The 24,284-nt window shown below is 54.6% G+C and overlaps 2 protein-coding genes across 11 annotated transcripts in view; one reads left to right on the plus strand and one right to left on the minus strand.

Moving 5' to 3' along the window:
- TANGO2 (transport and golgi organization 2 homolog) overlaps positions 1-14,911 on the minus strand; it is a 36,105-nt gene extending 21,194 nt beyond the window's left edge. For 3 of the 8 annotated variants that reach the window (XM_066259843.1, XM_066259851.1, XM_066259850.1), the window contains exon 1: positions 11,023-11,294. The gene's annotated coding sequence lies outside the window, so the exon portion shown is untranslated. Of the gene's footprint in view, positions 1-6,748; positions 6,896-8,792; positions 8,818-9,579; positions 9,711-11,022; positions 11,295-11,349; positions 11,399-14,781 lie in introns of those variants that run through there. The other 5 variants (XM_066259846.1, XM_066259847.1, XM_066259848.1 and 2 more) reach the window with 5 other exon arrangements.
- ARVCF (ARVCF delta catenin family member) overlaps positions 14,912-24,284 on the plus strand; it is a 52,051-nt gene continuing 42,678 nt past the window's right edge. For all 3 annotated transcript variants that reach the window (XM_066259837.1, XM_066259838.1, XM_066259839.1), the window contains exons 1-2: positions 14,912-15,369; positions 21,268-21,321. In XM_066259837.1, the coding sequence (XP_066115934.1) occupies positions 14,914-15,369; positions 21,268-21,321 (510 nt within the window). In that variant the 5' untranslated portion in view covers positions 14,912-14,913. The remainder of the gene's footprint in view (positions 15,370-21,267; positions 21,322-24,284) is intronic.

The raw sequence follows: 24,284 nt of genomic DNA on the forward strand, positions 1-24,284 counted from the left end.
CCCAAGTGCAGTGAACAACCCGGAGGGCCCTGCATACCCGTCAGCAAGGGACAAGGGGCAAAGTACACGTGCTGGTGACATGGACACAAATGCAGGCGCTGATGTGTGAAGATTCAGTGTACACCTGCCTGCGTCGAGGCACACACAGAGCCCTCACCTGGGGCCTCTGAAACTAGCAGGTCTTTTTCAACAAATGTGTTAAAAACTGAGATGAGATCCCAAGGCCACCAACCCTAAACAAGGTGACTATGAGGGTCTTTAGTCCTACATGTGTGTTACAAGCTAGGGACATGGCCCCAGGACAGAGCCAGCACCAGCAGCCAGGAAACAGGCAGCAAAGAAGCTGTACAGGTACTGAAGGGAGATGAGAAGATGCTCCCAGAAGAGCCTGATGAGCAAGGGGGGGGGGGGGGAGGAAGATGTGTTCAATGTATGTACACATACATGAGGCTGAGAGATCTACGTGTATATGTAAATACATGAATACATCTGCATATGTGGTTATATGTGCAATGTGCACTTATGCATGTGCCTGTGCATGTTTGTCTACAGAAGGCCACTGAACTCCAAGTGCCTTAGCCTGGGGTACCCTGGGGTTAGGAAGTGTCCTTGCAGTGGCCTGTCCCAGGATGTTAAGGGCACAGTGCCTGCTAGAGTAGGACCTGCACCCCACCCAGTGGAGCACATCTGTAAAGCAGGTTTGAGTTGGGCCCTCCCCGGGGGGCAGGAGCAGGGGAGAGATGCTCAACCCAGCCCATCCTTGCTCTGGGTTCAATATAAGCCATGGCTACTCTGCCACAACTGCTTCCCTACCCCAGGCCTCAGCAGCCACAAAGGGAAGGTGGCCAGCCTGCTGGGTGGGACTCCAGCACAGAGCCCCCTGCAGACATGGGCCAGGGAGGGCTCTAGCTCACTGCCTCAGGCCCAGGCCCCCACAGTTCCAGAAGAGACCCATCCCCAGGCCTGCACACAGCAGATGAATAGTGGTGATGACAGCTCCTCTGTGATGCAATCGCTCCTGGTTCTTGGGTCTCTGTAATGAAACCTTTTCTGTTTCAGGACTCATAGAAGGGAACGTTCCCACCTCACTGACCCTGCCAGCACCCCATGAGCAGGTGGACGGGAAGCAGGAACTACAGCCACAGAGAGCAGAAGAGCCGAGGAGGGGCCAAAGCCCAAGGCTGGCACCACAAATACACCTCAGTTGCGAGTCACTCTGAAGACTGCTGGAGCCCTCTCATGGACAAGCCATGATGTTCCCATCACTCCACTCACTTCTGTGGCCAAGGTGGGAGGTGGGGAGTGAGGGGGGAAGGACTGACTCAACCACTGTCTCACACAAGCCCTGGAGAGACCCCTACCAGGATTTAGCCTCAGTTCCTCGTGGCCCCTGAAGGCATGAGCGTTGGTGATGGCCACAGGAGACAAACCTTTGCCCTCACTAAAGCCCATAGTTGTGTAGGTGAGGTGTCGCCATGGTGACTAGCAAATGGGCAAGGTGCTAGAGGATGCATAGCCAGGTGAGATGAGCTACTGGCCACTAGCCCAAGCTGACAGGAGTTCCCACGCTTGAGTGCCCTGGTAGTGCCCGCTGGGGTCATCATTCCAGGAGTGCCTGACAACCCCAATTCTTGTGAGCAGTCTGGTGGGGCCAATTCCTTTGGTAAAGAAATAACTCAAAATGCTTGAGAAATTTGTGAAAACATGTTAACAGCAGCCAAGAGCTAACAAGGTCATGCAGGATTTAGCCAACATCTTGTAGAACACAGGAATCCAGAAGGGGAGAAAAGCAGAGTCTGGGGGCCATTCCTGCCCTGGGGCACTGACTTATTAGGAAAAAGGGCTCAGAATGGAGAGGGACAGAAGACAAAATCCAGGGCCTCCCTGGCACGGGACCTAGTAGGAAACCTTTCAAGGGAAGCTGGAACCCCAAAGAGCAATACTTGCAGGATGTGAGTACTTTATCCACAGCCACCCAAGGGCCTCAGGACAGCCTATAAGTAGAAGAGGTCCCTGAGAAACTGCACGAGTGGAGCCAGGGCCATACTGGGGCCCAGGAACCCTCAAGCCAAGACTTAGTCTGAGGGGCTCCCACACTGGCAGTACCCCTGGGCACCTAGCAAACCAAAGTTCTCACCTTCATCCCAGTCATCCCAGAAGTCTCACAAATAATTTCTAGGACAAAGAACGGTGCACAGTCAGAAAGAACCACGTAACAAAACAAAGTGCCATACAGAAGAACCAGCAGAAAGAGATCCCCACATGTCTTATAAACCAGTCACGCTCTGACTGCAGAAAAGGGGAGCTTGGGAATATCTATGGAGAAAATGAGATTCACAAAGCATTGAGAAAGGATTTTCAGAAGTGCAAGCTATAGGTAACCACAAATTAAAATTCAGCAGTGGATTTAACAGCAGTTTAGACACAGCTGATGATATGACACAGCAAAATCATCCAGAACAGTGTGCAGGGAGACAGGAAGTGTGCTGGACCTCCCAGGACCCCAGGTGTTCCACCCACCAGCTACAGCTAACAGGGTTCTCAGCACTTGCCACCTGACCATAATCCAGTACAGAAGACACAGGCCCCTCCACCCCCGAGAATCTGGTCTCTCTCAGACACAAGAATGCCCCAAGCAAGGTTGGCTGGTGGTTCTGTGGCACCCAGGCTGCTGTAGTCAGTGGTAGGAGCCCTGCCAGCCCATCCCTGCTGAAATCCCACTGGCCCAGAGCCCTACCGGAACAAAGCTATTCTGAAGGCTGCCCCACCAGGAGCGTGCCACCTGGGCTGTCAGAGGAAGAGGCCATCATGTGTGCCCTGGTCTACCGCGTTCCTCCCTGAACTGCATGCCTGACCGCTAGGTGAGGCCACTGGCAAAGGGCTGGTCTGCCCACTGATGCTCACAGGCCATATACAGATCCCACACCCCCAACTCAGCTGCAGGCCCCCACAGTTCTAGCTGGCTCAGGCAAGTGGCAGACCAGCCCTCCAGATGTAACAGGGAGGGGTCTGTGGTCTGAGGAATTACCACCAATGGGTCTCCAGGCAGCCTGGTGCCAGAGGTGTGGGCACAGAGCCCAGGGCTGCAGCCTCGACGAAGACGCAGTCATTGGGAGGGAAGGACCAGAGGAAAGCCAGCCCCTGGGGAGGGGACCATCAGGAACTGCCTTTCTCTCCAATCCCTCACCCCCCACTCAAGCCAGGCCCACTGCCCACCCACCAGGTACAGCTAACTGGCCCCTCCCCTTCCTGGCTTCACCTCCCATCCACCCCCAGCACTCTTCATCTGGACCAGATATGCTCCCTTGGCAAATACCTGGCAGGTCCCATGGGTGCAGGACCCGTCTCCTAGAGTGCTCCTACCCAGGTCCACCACAGAGCTCCAGGGCATGGCGAAGTCCTCCTCCCTGACATCCTGGCTCATTCAATTACCTTGTCACCCCTGCTGACTTTCAAGGCTCTGAGAGCAAGCTCTGGATACAGCCTCTGTCATCCCAGTCACTGCACTGAAGACTGGGTGCAGGTCAGATGGGCAGGTGGGTGGCTGGAACTGCCCACAGTGGCAAACAGCATCACGCCTGTTTGGTTACTGAGGTCCACTGAGAAAATGCTCCTCTCCACTTCCCACAGCTCCATGGCCAGCAGAGGAGGAGGGGCATCAACGGGTCCTATCATGCCAGGTGAGGCTGGGGCTTATCCTTGTCAGGTGGCATCTGTTTGTTGGGAGGAGCGCAACCTGAATGACACCTGAGCTGGTAAAATCTGTAGGGGAAGGCAGCATCCCTGGCAGAAGCGTGCCTGCCTTTTTCAGTGACACCCCTGCCCCACCTGTTCCTGCCTCCACCCGGGCTCAGGACATAGGCACAGGCTATGGTAGAATGTCCACATGCCCGTGGAAGCCTGAGAAGTAAGGGATATGCAGGTTCTGGGGTCATTCCTGAGGGCAGGGTGACCAGAGCCAGCCCACGGCAAGCAGATAGGTCACAGAGGATCTGACCAGGAACTTTGCCATGGGCCTTAACAGGGGCATCTGAGCATTGCAAGAAGCCATGTCCCACCTCTGTGTCCTGTGCCCAAGGTGCTGCTTGTCCCAGCAAGCCAAAGAGACCACAACAGTAAGGTGCACCCAGCCATGTCTAATGGCAGGCACTGAGCTGTCACAGGCCCATCCTCTGCTTTCCCTCCCTTCCCCTCACTTAGTCTCCAGGCAACCAGATGACAGCCAGAGAACACAGGGCACAGTGAGGAGGGTCTCCCACAGAACTTGGCTCTCTGGCTAGTGACACACTGAGTCAGAAAAGGCTGGGCCTTGGGTGCCACAGGGCAACAAAGGGGACAGCTGGGGCGCATACTGGACACTTTACAGGTGTTATGTCCTCTCACTGAAACCTCAGCGTGAAGTCACACGGAAGGCTCACTGGCAGGGTGCCTACTGGCTGCACTCGGAGTGAAGGAGCACGCATATGTGTGGTGCTGGGGTCAAGTAGGCCACCCTGACCTCACACCTGCTCCCAGGCATCCCCCTAGAAGGCCAGGATGCCCCAGCACTGGACCTGCACATCTGCACAACCCTGGCACATCGAAAAGCTGCTCTACCCAGCTTCATCATGGAAACCCTGGGAAGCCAGTAGACCTCTTACACAGCCCCACTGGCCTCACTGTTTTTCCTGTGGCCAGCCCTCCCCAGGGTATGAGAAGTCCCTGGGAAAGCTGGTGATGGGCAGACAGCTCCACCCCAGCCATGGTGGAAAGTCACTGTGTCCATGGGTGGTCCCACTAGGGGTGCTGTTTTATTGTACAACTGCCTCACACACAGGAGGACTGGTTCACTGGGACAGAAGACCCCAGAGAGTGGCCCAGGGCAAGGAGGGGAGGCTCTGTAGGCAGCAGTCTAGAGGATCCACGTGAAAAGCTAGAGTGGAGCCTGTGAGGTGGCTCCTGACAAGTGCCTGAGACACCGGGCGTACCGCTGTACAGCAGCAGGCTATAGAGCCAGCCACAGAGAGGTGTCTTCCTTCTCACCACTGCAGGAAGCATGTCCTTTCCTGTTCAATGTGAGGTCCAAAGGGGTGCGCACTGTGGCCTGGGCTGCTCCGGGCCCACTGGGGAGGGGAGGCGGCCGCTGTCGGCAGTCCCCCTTGCCCCTGAAGCATCCTCACCATGGTTGCTTTACAATGCCATGTTCACAATTCACACACATTCCGCTAGCTGCACATGACAGCTAGGGAATCTTTGTAACCACTAAGATTTCATACAAAACAAATAGTGACCTCTGTGTACTTGGCCAAGTGACAGCTCTGCTTTAATAAACTACCCAGGACTTCTCTGGAACTGAATAGAGGGGAGCATGAAGTCCTGCCTAGAGCAGGAAGGCTGCAGCTCTGGAAGCACATTCTCTCCAACAATGTCCAGTGTAGACTGAGACTGTGACAAAGGTCCCCATCCCAGGGATTGCAATTCAGGCTGGTAGGAACACAAGGCTGCACATGCACAGATGAAACCAATGTACTCAAACCCCACACTTGCCCACTCACCACTGCTCACCAGTCACTCAGTCTGGAGCTCTTGCTGTGACCTTCACCTGCCTGGAAACAGCTAAGGAAACACTGGCCCCTGAGGTGGCCTGCCCCAGCCTGAGTATACATCTCTGCCAGGGCCTCCCACCTGCAGCCTGGGCAGATCCACATGTGCAAAGCAGTGCTAGCAGTTGTCACATGCCCCTGAAATCGCTGGGCACACCTGAGCCCCAGGAGAAAGGGCCTGTGAAGTGTGAAGCAAAAGGAAAGCGCCCCCTTCAAATCAAAGCCAAGAGTTTCCCATCCTCTCTAAGAAAGCCAGTGGAAGTCTTCCCAGATGACAGCTCAGCAAGCCGGCTTTCCCCTGGTCTAACCACCTGGTAATTCAAAACAAGGAGAGTGGCTCACGGATTTGGCACCAGTTACTCTCAATGCACTGGCGCTGCCTACAAAGAACAGAAGCTTTCTAGGCACTGACAGCCCATCTGCTGATAGCGCTTTTGAGAGTCTCCTGGCCGGCTTCGTCCTGCTGCTCACCCACTGCCTCTGAATCACCCCTCCAACCAGTACCTCCTTCCTGCTCCCCTGGCTCCCAGAGGACCAACAGGGCTGTTCCCAACAGCCAGGTGGAGCCAGGTAAACGGCCTCTATCAGAAGGATCAGGCTCTTCAGTGAGTCAAGCTTCAAATCGCACTCCATGTGGCATCTAACAACAACGCAACAAGAAAATAAAACAAGCAAGCAGGCCTGGACAAAGACAGGTCAGGGTAACGTGCCAAGAGATGTGGCGACGACCACAGTGGTTCAGGTAAGGGCCATAGCAGACAAAACCTAGCACCCTGGTGGATAGGTCCACAGCCTGCTGACCAACAGTAAGGATCTGCTTCCCTTGTGCCCCTACACCTGACACAGAGACAGGTGGGTGAAAGGCAGGTGAGCCATCGACCTCACAGAGGCCACTGGGAAAGAAGGCCTAAGGGGCCTGAGGGCCACTGACAGGCCTTGTTGTCACTGCCAGCCCAGATGGGGAAGGACCCAGAGGAGGACTGGCAGACCTCAGCACTGCTGGGGGTGGTCACCCACCTATCTCCAGATGCTACCTGGCTGCTTGCCTCACTCTGCCTGGGGACTAACGGCATCATGCACTGTTACCACCAAGCTGGTGCCTACCAGCACCACCTCCTCCAGCATTTGCACCAAGCGCTTCCCCCTCCCCCTTCTTCCCAGCCTACCAGCAGCTCCTGGGGGCTGGCAGGGTCTATGGTGGTGGTTCCCACTCCCAGGTCACCCAAGGGCACATTCTCATCTGGAAAATTTCCAAATACGTGCATCCAGCAAAAGTCTTATCTGTGGCCAGTCATGTGCTTCCATATCTTTCTCTGCAAAGTATGGGTATAGGGTTATCTCACAGGCAGGATTTTGTTACCCGTCTTCCCCATGACTGGCTATGCAGGTCCATCCTGGCCAAGGGGTAGTGTCCCCAGCCTGCTCGCTTTCCTGGGGGGTGGAGTCTGGTGCACAAGCTCTGCAAATGAGCTCAGGACCTTCCTAGGACAGCAACCCAGGAGGCAGAATGGCTCAGTCAGACGCTGAGGCTCTCAGGTGAGCACACCAGACCCAACTCTCTCCAAACATCCAGTGCCAGTCTGGCCCTGCCACGGCTCACCCTCCTGCAATGTCAGGAAATGCTCTCACCACAGTTTCCTTGGCATCCCTTAGAAGCAGGCCCATATCCATGAATCACTGATCTGGGTATGCAATCCGGGGCCTTTGTCACCCTGATCTGCAGTGCAGCTGATGTGGTGTGGACAGGCATCCCTGTTTGCTCCATGAGCTGCAAATGTTTTTTCCTAGTCCCTCCCCTGCATTGCAGCCTTGCCTGTGCCACTGCCTATCAGAACGGCCATTATCTTACAGTGAATTCCCCATCTTTCCCGTACAGAAGTTACCTGTTCTGTCCCAAAATAAGAGCCCTTTTCTCTTGACTTCCTTGTATGGTTGTGTTTTGGCTTAGTTTTCAGATCTGCCCAGGGTCTGCCTGAGTGGGTGGTATGAGAGATGGACTCCTATGCTTCCTCGTCTCCAGGGCCCCCACTCTGTCCAACTTCCCCATACCTGGGCACCCTATCAGACAGCCCCTTAGGGCCCTGCACATGTCACCAGGTCTCTCAGCTTCAGCACGTATTCTAGTGTTTGGAGGGCAAGTCTTCTTTTTGGCTATACAGTATTCTAAAACTCTCACTGAGTGTGCCATGCCCACCCCTGCCAGCCACGCCAGGTGCTGCACCAGTGCCCTTGCCCATGAAAAAAACAGAGGGAAGGAAGCCCGCTGCCTGGAACTGAGAATCATCCCAGGCCCTTCCACACTGGAATCCACAGAGTGGGAACAAAGAGCGGTAGAGAGACCCCACCCAGGAGGGAGGGCCCCACTCAGCACTTACACAGAGGCTAAAAATGAGCAAGAGTCAACCACAGCGGCAGAAGTCAGGGCAGAGCCACCTGGTATACAGAACACTCAGGGACAAGAAGGAGATAGCTATGTGCTGGCGATGGTTTCCATACCCTCGTGTGAACAGTAACTGCGAGGCTGGTTTTACTGTCCCATCCATGGAACTAGATGCTTAAAACATAGTCATGTTCGACATCAGGGAAATAAAATGGGTTGCCCACCGCCAAAAGCTACCTATGAGAGAAGCAAGTGGACAGATGCAGCTCTCCTTCCCCACTAGCTTTGAAATGTTCCTCTGTGCTGGAGGAGGGGGATAAGGCAGGAAAGGCTGGAAGAAGAGGCTATTCACAGGAGATTGGGCAAGAACAGACTCAGCCCTGCCTCAAAATACCTCAAAAAAGGGACCAAGTACTGCTGGACTGTTGTGAATTCTGCACAATAATGCTACCCACTGACCAAGTCCATACCTGACCACCGGGGCAGAGGGGAGAGGAAGACCTGTGTCCTTGACAGGGCACTTGCCTTTGCCAACTAAAAAGGCAAACGGCTTCTTGTCAGTGGGGAGACACCAGGTCAGAATGCAGCAATGAATAGCAGGGACGCACACCAGTGAATGGAGAAGCATTTTCACCACAACCCAGAACAAAGGGGTCTGAGACACTCAGGAAAGTGAGGCTCCCAGTTCACATCATATCAGTGTCCTGCCAAGCTATACGTTCTAAGGCTCTGGACAGAGATAACCGGTCCCTAGAGTCAGGTCCCATTTCACTACGCCAAGCACTTTACACATTTGGGAATACATTTGTAAGTCTAGCCAGCCTACCCACCTAGTCTTGAGCTGTGCAGAGAGGATGGGATCCCTCAGGCTTTACACACGAGAGCTGCAGAGCCAGAAACCTCCTCCCCACCCTGCATCTCACTCGCCCTGTTATAGCTCCCGGGGGCAGAGCTGCAAAGCATGAACTGCTCTTTTCATATGACGCCTGAAGTCCTCACAGCAGCTGCCAGCAGAAGAGGTAAACACACATGGGAACACAGTGTCACTGGCAGTGTCACTGTTCCAGGCCTTGGCTGAGAAACCTCTGACGTCTGTAAATATTCTAAGCAGCTAGCCCACTGCAATGCTCCACCCTCCCCACTGCACAGGGACCGAGGAGTCCTGGATCTATGCTTTGTTGTTTCAACTGTTAAGTGGCATTTCACCGTGACAAATACTCTCTCCTTAGATCTTCGAGATGTTTTAGGAGCACTAATTCAACCTCACACCAAGTGCTGTTAACCCTTCACAGATCAAAGGAGCAGCACAAATGAGGGACACAGTGAGCATTAAGGAAAGCTCCAGTCATGATGCAGCCCCTGCAACTTGGCCCCTCCTGGCAGGAACACTCAGCTTCCTACAAGCCAGCCTGGCCTCCTAGTGGCCCCTGCAGCCTGCATGATTAACAAAAGAGGAAGGGGCCACCTTCTCCATCAACCCCTCAAAAAAAGATGAAAGCAAGCATTTAAAGTTGGCATGGTCCCTAAGATCTCAATGGAAAACCCCAAGTGGCAGCAGAAGATGGATGTCGGCCTGTTTTATTTTTAAGCATGCTTATATTATTTTTGCAATCTAACCTGAAAGGGCAGCTCCGTGGTTCTGGGGTGACTTTATTTTCATGGAACCCATCATCCAACCTCATGGTCCAGGCCAACAAATGCCAGGCTCTGCAGCGCCGTCCTCATGTGACTGATGTATTAGCAAAGAATGGCCCCTGTTCTACACATCTGGAGAATCAGTGTCAGTGTAGCCCCATTTCTAGAAGCCTCCCAGCCTCCCTACCCTGAGCTGTTCCTCTCCAGACAGGCTCTGGGGTCTCCTCATCTCTCCACAGAACTCCTCAGCAGCACCACCTGCAGTGCCTTCAGAGAACTTCCCTCTAGTGCAGAGGCCAGGCCCAAGAACACAGACCATGGTCACACCCATGGGCAAACATAACCAAAGGACAGCTCTCAAATGAAAGCACAAAGTAAGCATGAGGTGGTTATAACAGCTCAAGGCCTAGGCAGCCAGAGAGTTCAGCTGACTTGCCTGCATCCAAAGAGGGACTGTCGTCACCACACGCTGGAGCAGGCAGTGACCTGCTCGGAAGGGCCTACAGTCTGTAGACACATCATAATATAAAGCTGTGGGACTGGGGTAAATGGTCAGGGACCTGAGGATGAAAGCACCAGAGCAATCCACTCTGTCCCACGGGAACACTGGGATCCCAGAAAGAGGGTTTGCAAGGGGACAGAGGCTCTACTGTGTCCATCTGCCAACACAACACAACCATCTTCTCCAGTTCCCACCATCCCACCTGACAGGTCACCTGATGCAGGAAGGCTCCTGGGAAAGAGACCCAGAAGGAGCACAGGCACTAGGAGCTGGCCCTGGCTCTGAGTGACCTTGGGAACACCATTTGCCTCTCAGCCTGAGTTTTCTTCACTGTGAAAAAAAGTGTTGGACCAATGAACACTTGCCTCAAAAGGTTGCCAAGAGGACCACCAAGCAAATGTGAGAAAGCACTTCCACAGCAGTACCAGCTGGAGATGACCCTTATAGCTGCCACCATGTCACATTTGCCTCATGGAAGAGGGTGCTGAGCCCAAACAGCAGCAACAAAACAGTGGTCAGCAGGTCCAGAGCAAGATGACAAGCCAGGCCTGTACCGAGCATGTGACATATCTGCTGGAAGGTAGGGGCCTGAAGCTCAGGGATTGGTTCAAGGGCAGTTTCTCTCTAGCTGTGGCCCAGAATTAAGCCGGGAAGTGGGAAAGGTGCTGGAGTGGAGAAAAGGATCTCAAAGCTAGCAAAAAGGACAGGCCTTGCCCTGGGTGCAGCCCTACCCAACCCCCCCCCCATGCCCTGGGGGAGGGTCTGACCACCACAGCCACCCCAGGAAGGCCCCTGTCCAGGCGCAGGAATAACGCAGCATCTGTTGCCTACTCAGACATACATCAGCTGTCAACCCGCTGCCCACAGCAGACCTCAGGGAGGCAGCAGCGTGACTCAGGGCTCCATAGCTGACCATGACCTACCCATCTTGCGGCCACCGCCAGTCTCTGCTTCCCCGCAGCGAGACCAGCCTGCCTGCTAGTGGCCCCCGCACCTCATCCGGGCTGGAATCACGGGAAACCCCTTTCAGTAACGCGTGGGGCCCTTCGTCTGCCGGGGTTGATTTGGTCTCCCCGGACCCGGCCGCTTGCTTTCCACTCCACGTCTCAGGAAGGGAAAAAGTAAGGCAGGGCGGCGAGGTGTAACCCTGCCCCTCCGCGCCCGCGTCTCCAGAGCCCCGTACCCCCGTGCCCAGGCCCACCCCGCGGGTAGCTGAGTCCGCAGGCCCGGGCAGCAAGCCGCGCACTCACCGCCTCCGCCGCAGCCAACTTCCGGGTGCCGCGCCCGCGCGCTGCCGCTACCGCCCAGTTCCCGCCCCTGAAGCCATCTGCGCGCTCACCATTGGGCTGTCCGGACAGAGGCGGGGCAGCGCGATACAACCTGGGGTACGGTTGGCTACCTGCGCTGTCGCTAGAGGGTTGCAGCCCCTTACCCCCGGAGTCCGGCCCCTAGGGCTGCACCAAGCCTCGAGGTTTCGTTGGTGTTGAGGGCCTGTGACCCCGGTGGCCTTCCCAGCCTTCTTCACACCGCGGCCCTGGGGACGCTCGCAGAAGATCGCAGCTGCTTGCAGCCGCCGCCAATCTCATGCCCTCGAGGACCCATAGAGGGCCGTGGCCTGAGCTTATCTGTCACCTACCCAGCCGGTGGCCCTCACTGGAAATACTACGGGATGCTCACTTCCGTAGTAAGGCCCCTCAGGCCCTGTCCTTCTCTCCCTGCGTCCATCCAGTCTAGGCCTATGGACCTGGCCGTCTTCTCCACTGCAACCCTGATACTCTGACATCCCTGCCATGTTCAAGACAGATCCTGGACCAAGCATTCCTGCCCCAACCAGCCACCCTAATCTTTGAGTCCACCTGGAGGCTGCTCTTCTGCAGGTCCAGGCCCCAAGGATCTGTACTAGGTAAGCCAGTGAGCAAGAGACCATGAAAGGGCACTGACTGAGGCCTTCACAACTGGACAGAGGCACTGGGCTCCCTGACAGCACCCCCCCACACCCGTTCTGGGGCCTAAGTATAGGGAAAGTGGAGAATCAGAGGCTCAGGATGACGGCTTGCTCCAAAGTGGGCACTCAGCAAATTATGACAAGAATAGTAGTAATATTAAGGATAATAACAATGTACTAAGCACTCTGAACCCAGGGTTTCAGAACTCAGCTTTCTTTCATCCCATTTTACAGATGCAGACAGGACTCAAAGCAGTTATGTGGCTTGCTTGAAGTAAAAAAAAAAAAAAAAAGTGGCAATTGGTAATGACTAGATTAGCTTCACAGCCCAGCGCTGAAGACCTAGGTTCTTTTATCCTGATTCACTGATTCAGAGCAGTGATACCCTGTGGAAAACTGAAGCTCAGAAAGGGGAGGGGCCTAGCTGGTAATTAGCAAACACATTGAGCTAATTAAATCACTTCTAAATGTAGGAAAGAGAACCCCAAGTTTGGCAGCTAGGCCAGAATGTCATGACACTCCCTAAGACCGGTCGCATCACACTCTTTTGTCATCTCATCTGTGTTCCTCCTGGAACCCAACAGAAGCTCTTTGCAGACATGGGAACAGAGGACTTCAGATGCCCAAAGACTCATGGCCAGAGGGTAGCAGACCCAACAAGACACAAAGTTCCATCCTGATCTGTCACTCCAGAGGGTAGCAGACCCAACAAGACACAAAGTTCCATCCTGATCTGTCACTCCAGTCTGGATGGCATTTTGTGCTAGGAAGCAGGCAAGACCAATGAGATAGGTTGAGGTGGGCATCTGAGCCCTGAGGTCTCAGGGCTATAAGGAGTTCATAGCCATCCCACTTCCAATTATACACATCCATAGACAGGGAACTCACTTCCTTATGTGGCCACCCTTTTGATGTCTGAACATCTGAAACTATTGGAAAGTTCTTCCTGACATCCAGCTGAAATTTTTTCCTCCTTGTCACTTTCCTCACGTGCCCCAGGGATGTCCCTACCGAGCTAGCCAGTGGCCAAGTAGAGAGAGTGAGAGATAGGAGACTATACTGGTTCCTGTGGCAGTGAGTGAGTGAGTGAGTGAGTGGTGGAGGCCGCCTTCCTGCTCTCTGAATTTCTTGCCCCCACCTGCAGCTTGAGCCATGTTGAGCCCACTGCCAGACAGTGGCCAAGTCTTCTTGGAACTATCGTTGCCTACCCTGATCCTCTGTATGTCCTGGTGATCCAGCTCAGGAGCAGATGGGTCTCTGGAACCCTGTCAGGAATTAGTAGGGAGAGAGGCAATTGCTTGGGCAGATTTAGGTGCACAATCTCATTAGTCCAGCCAGTTGTGCTGTGTGTGGGAAGTGGTGATGCTAGACTATAAGGTCACTTAAAGAGGAGGGGATCCAGGAGAACCAGGGCCTAATGCCTTGGTGAGATCCATAGTGAATGTTGAACTAATTAAATCCACTCTTAAAAGGAAAGAGAACCCCCAGTCTGGCAGCTAGGCCAGAATGTCATTGATGATGTGGCTCCATGGGACAAGAGCTGTCTTGCCAAATGGGGCCTTCATGTTCCAGAAAGGGATTCTTCATTTTGTCCACCCAGAGCTTTGAGCAAAATCTCTGTGCTAGGGTGCCAAATGGCTGTCACCTCAAGTTCCAATGCCATTTGATTGGTGGTGGCTGCCTGGCTTTGCAAGGCTCCTGGGGTCAATTTGCCATGTATACCAGGCACATGGGGATCCAATGGTGGTACCAGTAGTGAGTTCTAGCCCCAAGTCATTTCCCTTTCTTTGTTCTGACCAAGAAACTATTAAGTGAACACTCTGGCTCCCGACGTGGGTGTATAAGACATGAATGTCTGGTCCCCTCATTTGCAGTATTGTGTACACTATGGCTCTCTGGGTGGCCGTGGGGAATTGAGGATCTGGTCTTTTCTAGGTGCAACCAGAGCAGTAAAGGCTTAGAACCAAGAATAAGCCAGGACCAGTGTTTAAGAGGCCATTTCAGGAACCTCTTGAAACAACCCCAATGGACAGCATCCCCACCACCACCACAGAATAGAGTTGGCCTAGAGTTATAGTCCCATTCACAGTCACATTTGTGCACTGTGTCATTCCAGGGACCAAGTGGCTGTTCTCCACCTGGCAGGAAAATACAACCTTTGGTAAACTCAACCTGGAGGGCTGAACTCCACAGTGTTACTCTGACTCCAGGAAAGGGTGGAGAAAATAGGACACTGGGGGTTTGTGTGTGGAAGGGGGGGGGTCGTAATAAAGGCCCAAATTCCTCCTCCCCAGGTCCAGATCTGTGGCGGTGGGATGAGGGAGGTGAAAGAGGGTTGGTGCCGTGCGGCCTTGCAAGGTGGGCTCACCCAAGGTGTCTGCAGACTCAAGCCTGATGGTAGAGGAAAATCCCCTGTTCACTGAGGGGTCCCTCCTGCCTTGGGAACCCTGTAGGCATTCACCCACGACAACCTCTCTGAGCCAAGGCTGCGCCCTGCCTCTGCTATGGGAACCCTGGGGCTACGAGGATGGGAGCCCCCAGGCTCAGGTATCAGATGGACTGGGTTTGAGCCTCCGTGACCTAAAACAAGTGAGAAGCTCTCTGAGTCTCAATTTCCCATCTGCAAAATGGGATAGCAGAACTCTCCCTCGCGGGTTACGTGAAGAATACAATTCGATATGGACAAGAGGACGGTGCACGCAGCGCTTGGAGAACGGCAGGCGCTAGTGAAGGATACCTGCGAACTGGAGGTGGTGATGGTGACATGCTGCGGACAACGCACCGGAGTCTGGGGAAGGGGCGTTAGTCCTGCCGGGCCCCGCTCGGGGCCGAACGGTCCGGGGACGTCCTCGAAGGCAGGCGGGAGGAAATGGCCCCTCGGCCCCAGGCGCCGCCACAGCAGCGGTCCCGGCAGGTGCCTGGCCTCCGCCGCTCTACAAGGGGGCCGGTATCGGTCAGGACGGCCATCCAGGTGATCCAATGGCAAGCCGGCGTCTTTCCGAGCCCGACCAATCGACGCCGGTGGCCGGGCCGCGCCGGGTTTTCCGACCAATGGAAAAATTTGCGGGCGGATGGGGCGGGGCGGAGAGCCGAGTCGCTGGCCAGGCCCGCTTTGCGCACGGGCCACGCGAGGGGCGCGAGGGCTGGCCCGGGGATTGCGCGCGGGCCCAGGAGGGTCTTCCCCCAGCACAGGTACAACCCGAGGCCCGGCGAAAAGCCACCCACAGCGCGCCTTGGAGACCCCTCGTCTCGCGCGCTCAGGGACCTGGGGACGCCCTTCTGGGGCCGGGGGCCGCGCTGCGGAGCCGCCCACTCCGCGCTCCAGGTAGGTGGGACCGGAGGGCGGGGTCCGCAGGGAGCCAAAGGTTGGAGCTGTAACTGCGGGCCCCGCAGGGGCCGGCATGGGGCGGGGTCTTTGGCTGGGAGTCTAGGTCTGGACCGGGGTCGGGGCTGAGTATTGAAACCCGGCTCCGCCCGAGCCGCACCTCCTCCGCGCCGCGGTGCGCAAAACCCTCGACTGGTGGGGACAGTCCCTTTGTGCGTGGCCTCCGGGTCCTGCCCGACTGGCTTGGTCCCCCGCACTGCGTGACACCGGCGCCTTGTTGCCAGTGCAGCTACGGAAACTTTCCAACCGCCGGAGGGGCGGCGGGGCTGGGGGAACTTTCCTAGGGCTGTGCGCCGCGGGGAAGCGCCGAAGCACAGCGTGGCCAAGGGGATGTCTCCATGCCGCGTTGCTTCTGCCGCCTAGAGGACAAGGGAGAGGACGCAGCCAGGGGTCCCTGCGCGGTGCCCCGACCTGGCCCCCTACCAACTACCCCCATTCCCCATGAGGCGCCTCGGTGTGGGATACCGGGTCCGTAGCGGAACCGCGTCTTCCGCACCCGAAATGTTATTCGGTCCGGGTTCTCTGAGGTGTCGCCTGGGGCGAGGAACCTAGGATTCCCCAGCCTTCCATTGTAATCTTTAATAATGAAATATTGGGTACTTACAAGACACCGTTTCTAACCTACGCAGAGTGTATCGCTCCGGTTCTCATTCACTTTAGACCCAGACATAGGAACAGGGAAAAGAGAACTCGCCCATAGAGGTTTGATTCTTTAAGACAGACTCTTAATGTAACCTGAGGCGGCTACCCCTTGCTCATGCCCCTTCCCCTTGTCACCCATGTCACTCTGCAGGGCACACACCACATCAGAACTTACAAACTCAGGTGTTGAGGGGATGAGCAGCCTAGTGCCTGTGGGGGCAACCTGCCCCAAGGACAACACCAGGGAGCCCCTCAGCTTCCACTCCCAGATCCAGGCTGCCACCAGAGGTCTGCATGTCCCAAGCAGGTTCTGTCCTGTGCTCAAAGTATCTCTGGGACAGTGCTGAATATGGGGGACATTCATAACCCTCTGCCCAGTATGCTGGGCCTATGGCTTTCTCCCAGCCGTGCCCTGTCCCATCCACTGTACCATGTCTGTTCTCTGTTGCCCCCACAAGTCTGGCCTGCCAGCATCTAGCACAGAGCTGGGCACAAAGCACTCTTTGTGCTCAGGACTCTGGTTCTGGCCTGGAGAAGAGGGTCACGTGAGTACAGCTAAGCCAGCCCCACCTTGCTTTTCCTCACTGGTTTTTCTGCAGGACACCAGTACCTGATGACCAAGTCTCTCTAGGATGAACTGGGTTCAGCCCCCACCCCTCAGGCTACCAAATTAGAGCTGCCTCCACCCCCTGCCATGCCTGGACTACATAGTACCCCCTCCAGGGTTAGCCCCTCGGGTCTCTTTCTAGACCAGGGGCCCCTTTGCATCTCCATTCCTTTCCTGTATTGCACAGGATTTAGGGTAGGTTCATTGTGCTCCCTTCACCCTAAGAGACAAACTTGGGAGACACAAACCGCAGAATTCTTTTCCTCCAAGAGGAGCTAATAACTGAAGCACAGCGGAGGGAGCAAGGATACCAGGCATGCCAGAGCCTCAGCCATCCCCTAGCGTCTGCCTTGTGACCTGACCTGGCCTCAGCAGATAAAGTGAGGGGGCAGAGTTGGGTTGGAGGACCCCGGAGAGAAGGTATGACAAGCTCTACAAGCACTGTGGGATTGGAGGGGGGGCTGTGTTGGAGGGGCACAAGGAGTTCTGGGAACTTCCCCTATAGTCACTCAAATTGGAGGAAGACATCTGTTCTTCTGCTGCTAGCTTCTATTAAAATTGGGATGAGGCCTGACCTGTGGTGGCGCAGTGGATAAAGCGTCGACCTGGAAATGCTCAGGTCGCCGGTTTGAAACCCTGGGCTTGCCTGGTCAAGGCACATATGGGAGTTGATGCTTCCAGCTCCTCTTCCCTTCTCTCTCTCTGTCCCTCTCTCTGTCTCCTCTCTAAAAATGAATAAATAAAATAAAAACTTAAAAAAAAAAAGATTGGGATGAGGTCTTGAGCTACTCTGCAAGAGCCCCTAAATTAGCATAAGGGTCAGGAATCCTTTCATAGGCCTTCCCAACTGAATGGGCTGCACATCTTAACCTATATCATAGGTCAGAAAATGAGCCCAGAGCTGGTGGACAACCATATCACCTATATGGCTCTCTCTTTTTTCCCTCCCCCACCCTGGGTCAGGCACAGGCCTTCTCACTGCTCCCCGTGGACCCTGAGGGGCCAGCAGCCTCTAGAGCAGGGGTCCCCAAACTACAGTTTGCGGGCCGCATGTTTATCTGCCCCAACCACATTTCCAGAAGGGGCACCTCTTTCATTAGTGGTCAGTGAGAGAAGTACCCCTGGAGTACTGTATGTGGCTGCGCCGCAAAGCACGGCATTGCTCACGTACAGTACTACTTCCAGTGACGCCGGACGCACGCATCACGGCTCCGGAAGCGCATCATATCACTTGTTACGGCTAACAGTGACAAATATGGAACTGGACATTGACCATTCCAGTAGCCAAAAGCAGGCCCATAGTTCCCATTGAAATACTGGTCAGTTTGTTTATTTAAATTTACTTGTTATTTATTTTAAATATTGTATTTGTTCCCATTTTGTTTTTTTACTTTAAAATAAGATATGTGCAATGTGCATACGGATTTGTTCATAGTTTTCTTTATAGTCCGGCCCTCCAACGGTCTGAGGGACAGTGAGCTGGCCCCCTGTGTAAAAAGTTTGGGGACCCTTGCTCCATAGCAGCGTTTCTCAACCTGTAGGTCGCGACCCGGGCGGGGGTCGAAGGACCAAAACACAGGGGTCGCCTAAAGCCATCGGAAATACATATACAATACATTTTTTTTTTTTAAAGATTTTATTTATTTATTATAGAGAGGGGGGAGAGAGAGAGAGAGAGAGAGAGAGAGAGAGAGAGAGAGAAGGGGGGAGGAGCAGGAAGCATCAACTCCCATATGTGCCTTGACCAGGCAAGCCCAGGGTTTTGAACCGGCAACCTCAGCGTTTCCAGGTTGACGCTTTATCCACTGCGCCACCACAGGTCAGGCCATATACAATACATTTTTAAATAAAATATGTATTTCCGATGGCTTTAGGCGACCCCTGTGTTTTGGTCCTTTGACCCCTGCCGGGGTCGCGACCCACAGGTTGAGAACCGCTGCTCTAGAGCAAAGCAGCAGCAAGCTGAGTGTGGCCACCAGAGGGCACCCAGGACCACCATGGCACACAAGACTTTCCACCCACGACCCTCCCAGAGGCACCTGGTAGGGAGGCCAGAGCACTTCTTTCTCCAGGCTGCCTGTTCTGGGAGCGCCGCTGGAGAATAGGCAAGGATCCCCAGAACGAGGCCCCTCGGTACTCCCCAGAGCCCGTCACCACATTTGGTGTAGGCAGGGGAGACCTGAGGTCTGGATGGAGGTTGGTTGAGCACCAGCTCGAGCAAGGGCATTAAAGGATGGGCCCTGCACTTGCACAGCCCTTGGAGTGAGGACTCTTTCAGTTGCATGCCCCAGTGCCTCCCTGCTATCACCGAGGGGTCCAGGTGAAGACTCTGAACCAGCTGCTCAGGGCAGGGTTGCACCTCTCTCAGCATCGGTGTTCCTCTCTATAAAATGAAAAGGTATAACCAAAAGGGGAGCCTTTTCACGATGCACCAAGTTCCAGAGTGACCAGCAGCTTGGAAGAGCTCAGCGGGACTTGCTGTAGTGCAGCAGGACTCGAGGCTTTAGTGCAGCGTGAGCTCTCAGGCAGGCCTGCTGGACCTTCACCTGAGCTCCTCACCACCCACTGTGGCCCCAAGCCACCTGCCCAGCCCTCCCAGCCTTAGCCCCATACCTATTCTGGACTCCGTTTGTGCCCATGAAAGCTGCCTCTTGTCAGATATTTGCAGGTCTACAGCTTGCTGTTCTGGCTCATGGCTGGCCCTTGCAGACTGGGCTGGGCTCTTGTCTCAGCTGGAGATACAGCAAGCGTTTCCAAGGCTGGAGGTATGTCTGATAAGGGGCTTGGTGACTTCTTTGACCCCAAGGCTCTTGTACAGGGTCCTTGGCCTGGCAGATGACCCCAGCACCTACAGACCAAGGGGTGGTGAGAAGGGCTCATGACAGGTACACCCTACCCTTGTGTTACAAATTTCATCATTGTTTCTACTTTATATCTCAAGTCTGTTTGTCCATCTGTCCACTGCCCAGAATTTTAGGCTCTGTCCCCCCCAGCCAATACAACACTGCTCCCCCATGCCCCTCCACTCCCTCTGTTTCCACCCTCCATTTGTGGGAGGCTCTTCCTCTGACCCCATCTCTGCAGATGTCCCCACCCCCACACAGGTGTCTACTGCTGAGTCCTCTGCATTTGTGGGTTTCTTGGCCCGGAAGGAGCCCCATGAAGACAGAACACATTGTTCTTGTGACCACACATTCCTGACTCAGTGAGTGAGTTGGGGGAGTCCTAGCAGCAGGACGACCTGAGTTCAAATCCTGGCCCAGCGCTGCCTTGCCTGGACCCAGTCTCTCCATTTGTAAAATGGGGCATCGGGCTGACCCCAGGTGTCGAGTGAGAATCTATGATGATGGGGCACAGCCAGCACTTTAAGAGGCTTCTCATGAGGCCATTGATGGAGAGAGGCTGGCGGTTATCAGAACTGATAAGAAAAAGACACACAGTTCTCTGGGACAAGACTGTGTGAACATTTAAGCCAAAAACTGAAGTGTCCTAAAAACGTCACATTCTGCGCAAAAGTTGACCCCTGAGGCTCAGACCTTGGAGCAGGAACAGCGGCACTGGGTCATGGTCAGGAGGGCATCAGTGGGCAGATAGACTCCTGTCCACGCCTCCCCTCCCAAGCACACATGGTCGTGTGTGTACATGCATCATATGCACGTGTGCCCATTTTGGGTCCTGCTCTTCCCTGCCCAGTGTCCTGATTGCAACCCCATGATCCCTACTGACTTGAAGCCCCTCCCCTTGATGAAAGGGCTGCAGTGAAGCGGGAGACCCACCTTGTGGGCCCCAAATGGGCCACATCCACAGAGGAAGATTGGACAGAGGCTGGAACAATCTGGAAAACATCGTAGAGCCAAGGTAGAGAGCTCCCATCACCCATGTCCCATAGGAGATGGCCTCCTATCTGGGGCCCAGACCCTCCCTGTCTGTCTTTGCCACCTTGGTTTTCTTTTTCATGACACAGACACTGGCAACATCCCCAGGCTCTATACAAGAGGGAATGTGTCCCCCAGTTCATTGGACAAGACAGGAGGCCACATGAGTCCTTTGTCCCACTTCTGCAGGCATTTGAAAGGCCCTTGACCATAGCTTCATCCCCTTGGGCCCAAGGACTAAAGAGCTGAGCTGAGCTGACCTCAGAGAGCCTCAGAAAAGGCAGGTGGCTAGTCCCACAGGACGGGTGGGGGGAGCAGAGCCCAGTGAGGAGTAGGAGGAACAGACCTTAGAGGGTTGTGACACCCTGCGTGAGCCTTTTGGACACTGATGTGGGAGTTCTCGTTGTTGGGCCATTTATCAACACAAAGCACACCCAGCCTTCTGAAAGGGAGATAGATATTATTATCAGTCCACAATTCTAGAATCAGCAATCAACAGCGTTAGAAACACAAAAGGCCATGGTATTCTGATGCAAACTACAGATGGGGTGGTCCTAGTCAAGTGGGGATGAAAGTGCCCACAACTGTGTATGTCAGAATTACCACGGGACAACCTTGGGATCAGGGATGACAGTGCCCAACCGGGAGTCTGGCCGCATCTGGAAGAAACAGGCTGGCAGGTGAGCCTCACGAGATGTTCTGGTTTCCCTGCAGGAGCTGGAGTCAGCAGGATGGGTGTTGGGATATGCTGATCTTCCCTTGAGGCAGGTAAGTAACCTGGGTTTGGCCTAGGGACATCTCACACAGAACAATAGAGTGTCCTGTTGGTCTGGGTCAGTGTGCTCAACAGAGGGAGGGACCGTGGCTCTGAGTGACGTGTGCTTCCAGTTAGCCTCTCATTGGGTGGGCACAGCACCCTCACTGGACAGGGCAGGACAGGGCTGGACTGGAGACCTCCTGTCACTGCTGCTTAGATTCACTGATGTCCTGAGTGTGAACAGCAGCCACTGTTTGACATCTGGTTCCAAGGATGAGCCTGTATTGGGCCCACTGACCAGGATGCTGGCTGGGTTGCTCTGCACCCACCTTGACTTGGACATCTGCCACAGCAGTGTCTGTAATTGGCACAGCCCACCCAGCTCTGTTCTTAGCTCAGGGTGGTCCTGCTGCAGGGGAAGACTAAAGCCACCAGCCCACATGCCAGAGCACCAGGAGGAGGGCACTGAGGCAAGCAGCAGACTTTGTGAAGACAGAGAGTAAATGTTTCAGTTCTGTAGGCCATAAGGTCCGCCACCCACAGCCACACGAGTCTGCAGTTGTAGAGCGAAAGCAGCCACCAAGTCACCGAGTAGTCTGACTGCCCTGCTTACAGCCGGGATGCCATGTGCTGGCCCATCGCCTTGGGCATTACCTGTGTTGTGGGTTCTTCTGTTAATCGCAGATCCGGTGGGGCTGGAGTGTGGTGCTGAAAAGTGTAGCAGGAAACTTAGTGATCCCTGTGTCCCCAAAGACCTCCTGTATGGTGCAAAGATGTGTCCTGCTGACACCCAGTCTGTCAGAGTTCGCTGTGGTGGTGGAATTTACAGAGCAATGATGGCTTGTAAAAATGCCCCCAGTCACTCTTGTCCATTCAGTACAAGCTCCCAGTCCCCAACACAGCTCTCGGCCATCTGTGTAGGAGCCTCAGCTGACCCAGATCTGTGGATCCTCAGTGTCACTGAATGTCCAGTGTGGGGGGCCTGACCTAGTCAGCAATGTGTTCAATTGGTGGCACGAGGGTGGTAGCCACAGACTCAAGCCTTTAGTGTCCTGTGCTGTGGGCTATATGACAGAGGAGACAGGCAGGGACCCCACTCTTTTCATGTTCGTTCCTTAGGACCTCCGGTTTGGGGAGCTGCCAGCTGGTTGGTGGAAGCTGGGGACCTACTGCCACCTGGCTGTGGGAGGAATAAGGTCTGGCTAAGCATCACTGTGTCCAGGCTGGTGGGCTGTGCAGGGGCTCTGGATTCGGATAAGGAAACTCAGCCTGCATCCAGGGCTCAGGACATGGCACTGCTTGTGGCACAGGTGACATAGTCCCCATCCCCCTTAACTCTTGGTAGGCCACCATGCCTTGTGTTGGCAGGCCACCAGACACGGAATGACAGCTCTGATAACTGGGCCTGCAGGAGGCTGCCTGCCACTCTCCCCACTGTCACCGCCGTTGCTTGTCCTTTTCTTGTCCCTGTCTCTCCTTCCCTGTCTCCTGCTCCTGGTTTTCTCCCTGTTTCTCTCTGGCCCTCTCTGTGCCACTCTGCCTCTCCCTGTCTCCTGTCAGCTGTTCCTATCCTGCCCTTCTTGAGTGTGGTGATTGACTGTTTCTGTCTGCCATGGTAATTGACTGTTCATGTCTGCCGTAAGCACTGAAGGGATGGCAGTAGTATTTGTGTCATCTTTGCTCTGGGCTAGGACTGTTTCAAAGATTGGGAAACAGAATCTGGGCTCTGGCCAAGGGCTGCCTGCTCTGCCAGGCCCTGGGATAAGGCCCTGCCCACATCAGAGGGCGATAGAGCGGGTCTTTGGGACCAAGTTGGGATGAAGGCTGATGGTAAGCACCTATGTGTCCCTAATACTCACTTTCAGCTATTTGGCACCTGCACACTGAGCTTCATGTTGGACACTGGTCATTGTGACCACATTAGGTCCCTCCCACCCTGGGGGAGCCCGTGGCCTGCCTGAGGACATGGCAACAGGCATGGCCAACACAGGAATTACAAGGTGGTGAGGAATAGCAGGGTGCTAAGAAGAGGGAGCTGGAAGGTGGGATGGAAGGTGATGGTGATGCCAGGCCTAGGCAGAGAGGCCCTGGGGGGCATAGGCGCTCTTCACCACAGCCATGCCAGCACTGGTGTCCCCTCTTGAAGCCGCCTTTGCTTGGACTTACTCGGACTTGGTGGCTGAGCAAGGCTGACTTTCTGCAACTGCTGGCCCCAAGCCAGGTTTTACTGGGGCTTTGATGTATTTCTTAGCCATTGGTGTGGGTCTATACACATTAAAGTATGAATGTGCTGCCTTTTGAGTCTTTTCAGCCTTTTTAATTTTTTTTAATTTTTTTTTTTTTTGTATTTTTCTGAAGCTGGAAACGGGGAGAGACAGTCAGACAGACTCCCGCATGCGCCCGACCGGGATCCACCCGGCACGCCCACCAGGGGGCGATGCTCTGCCCACCAGGGGGCGATGCTCTGCCCCTCCGGGGCATCGCTTTTGCCGCGACCAGAGCCACTCTAGCGCCTGGGGCAAAGGCCAAGGAGCCATCCCCAGCGCCCGGGCCATCTTTGCTCCATTGGAGCCTTGGCTGTGGGAGGGGAAGAGAGAGACAGAGAGGAAGGAGAGGGGGGGAGGGTGGAGAAGCAAATGGGCGCTTCTCCTATGTGCCCTGGCCGGGAATCGAACCTGGGTGCCCCGCACTCCAGGCCGACGCTCTACCGCTGAGCCAACCGTCCAGGGCTCTTTTCAGCCTTTTAATTTTTGTTTGTGATTGTCGACATGTTCAGAAGTTTTTCATATTTTGTGTGAAACCTGTTGATTTTCTTCTTTTACTTATCTCATTGTTCTATGCATTGTCCTCCCTAGCACGTAGCCAAATAAATCCACATTGATCTTTTCCTGTAAGTATTTTGAGTTTAATGTTTATGCTCAAGATTTCATTCATCCAGAACTTATTTTGACATAAATGTGAGGTGTGGATTTAA

Source organism: Saccopteryx bilineata, chromosome 2, assembly GCF_036850765.1.
Source record: "Saccopteryx bilineata isolate mSacBil1 chromosome 2, mSacBil1_pri_phased_curated, whole genome shotgun sequence".
In the NCBI taxonomy this organism is placed as follows: Eukaryota; Metazoa; Chordata; class Mammalia; order Chiroptera; family Emballonuridae; genus Saccopteryx; species Saccopteryx bilineata.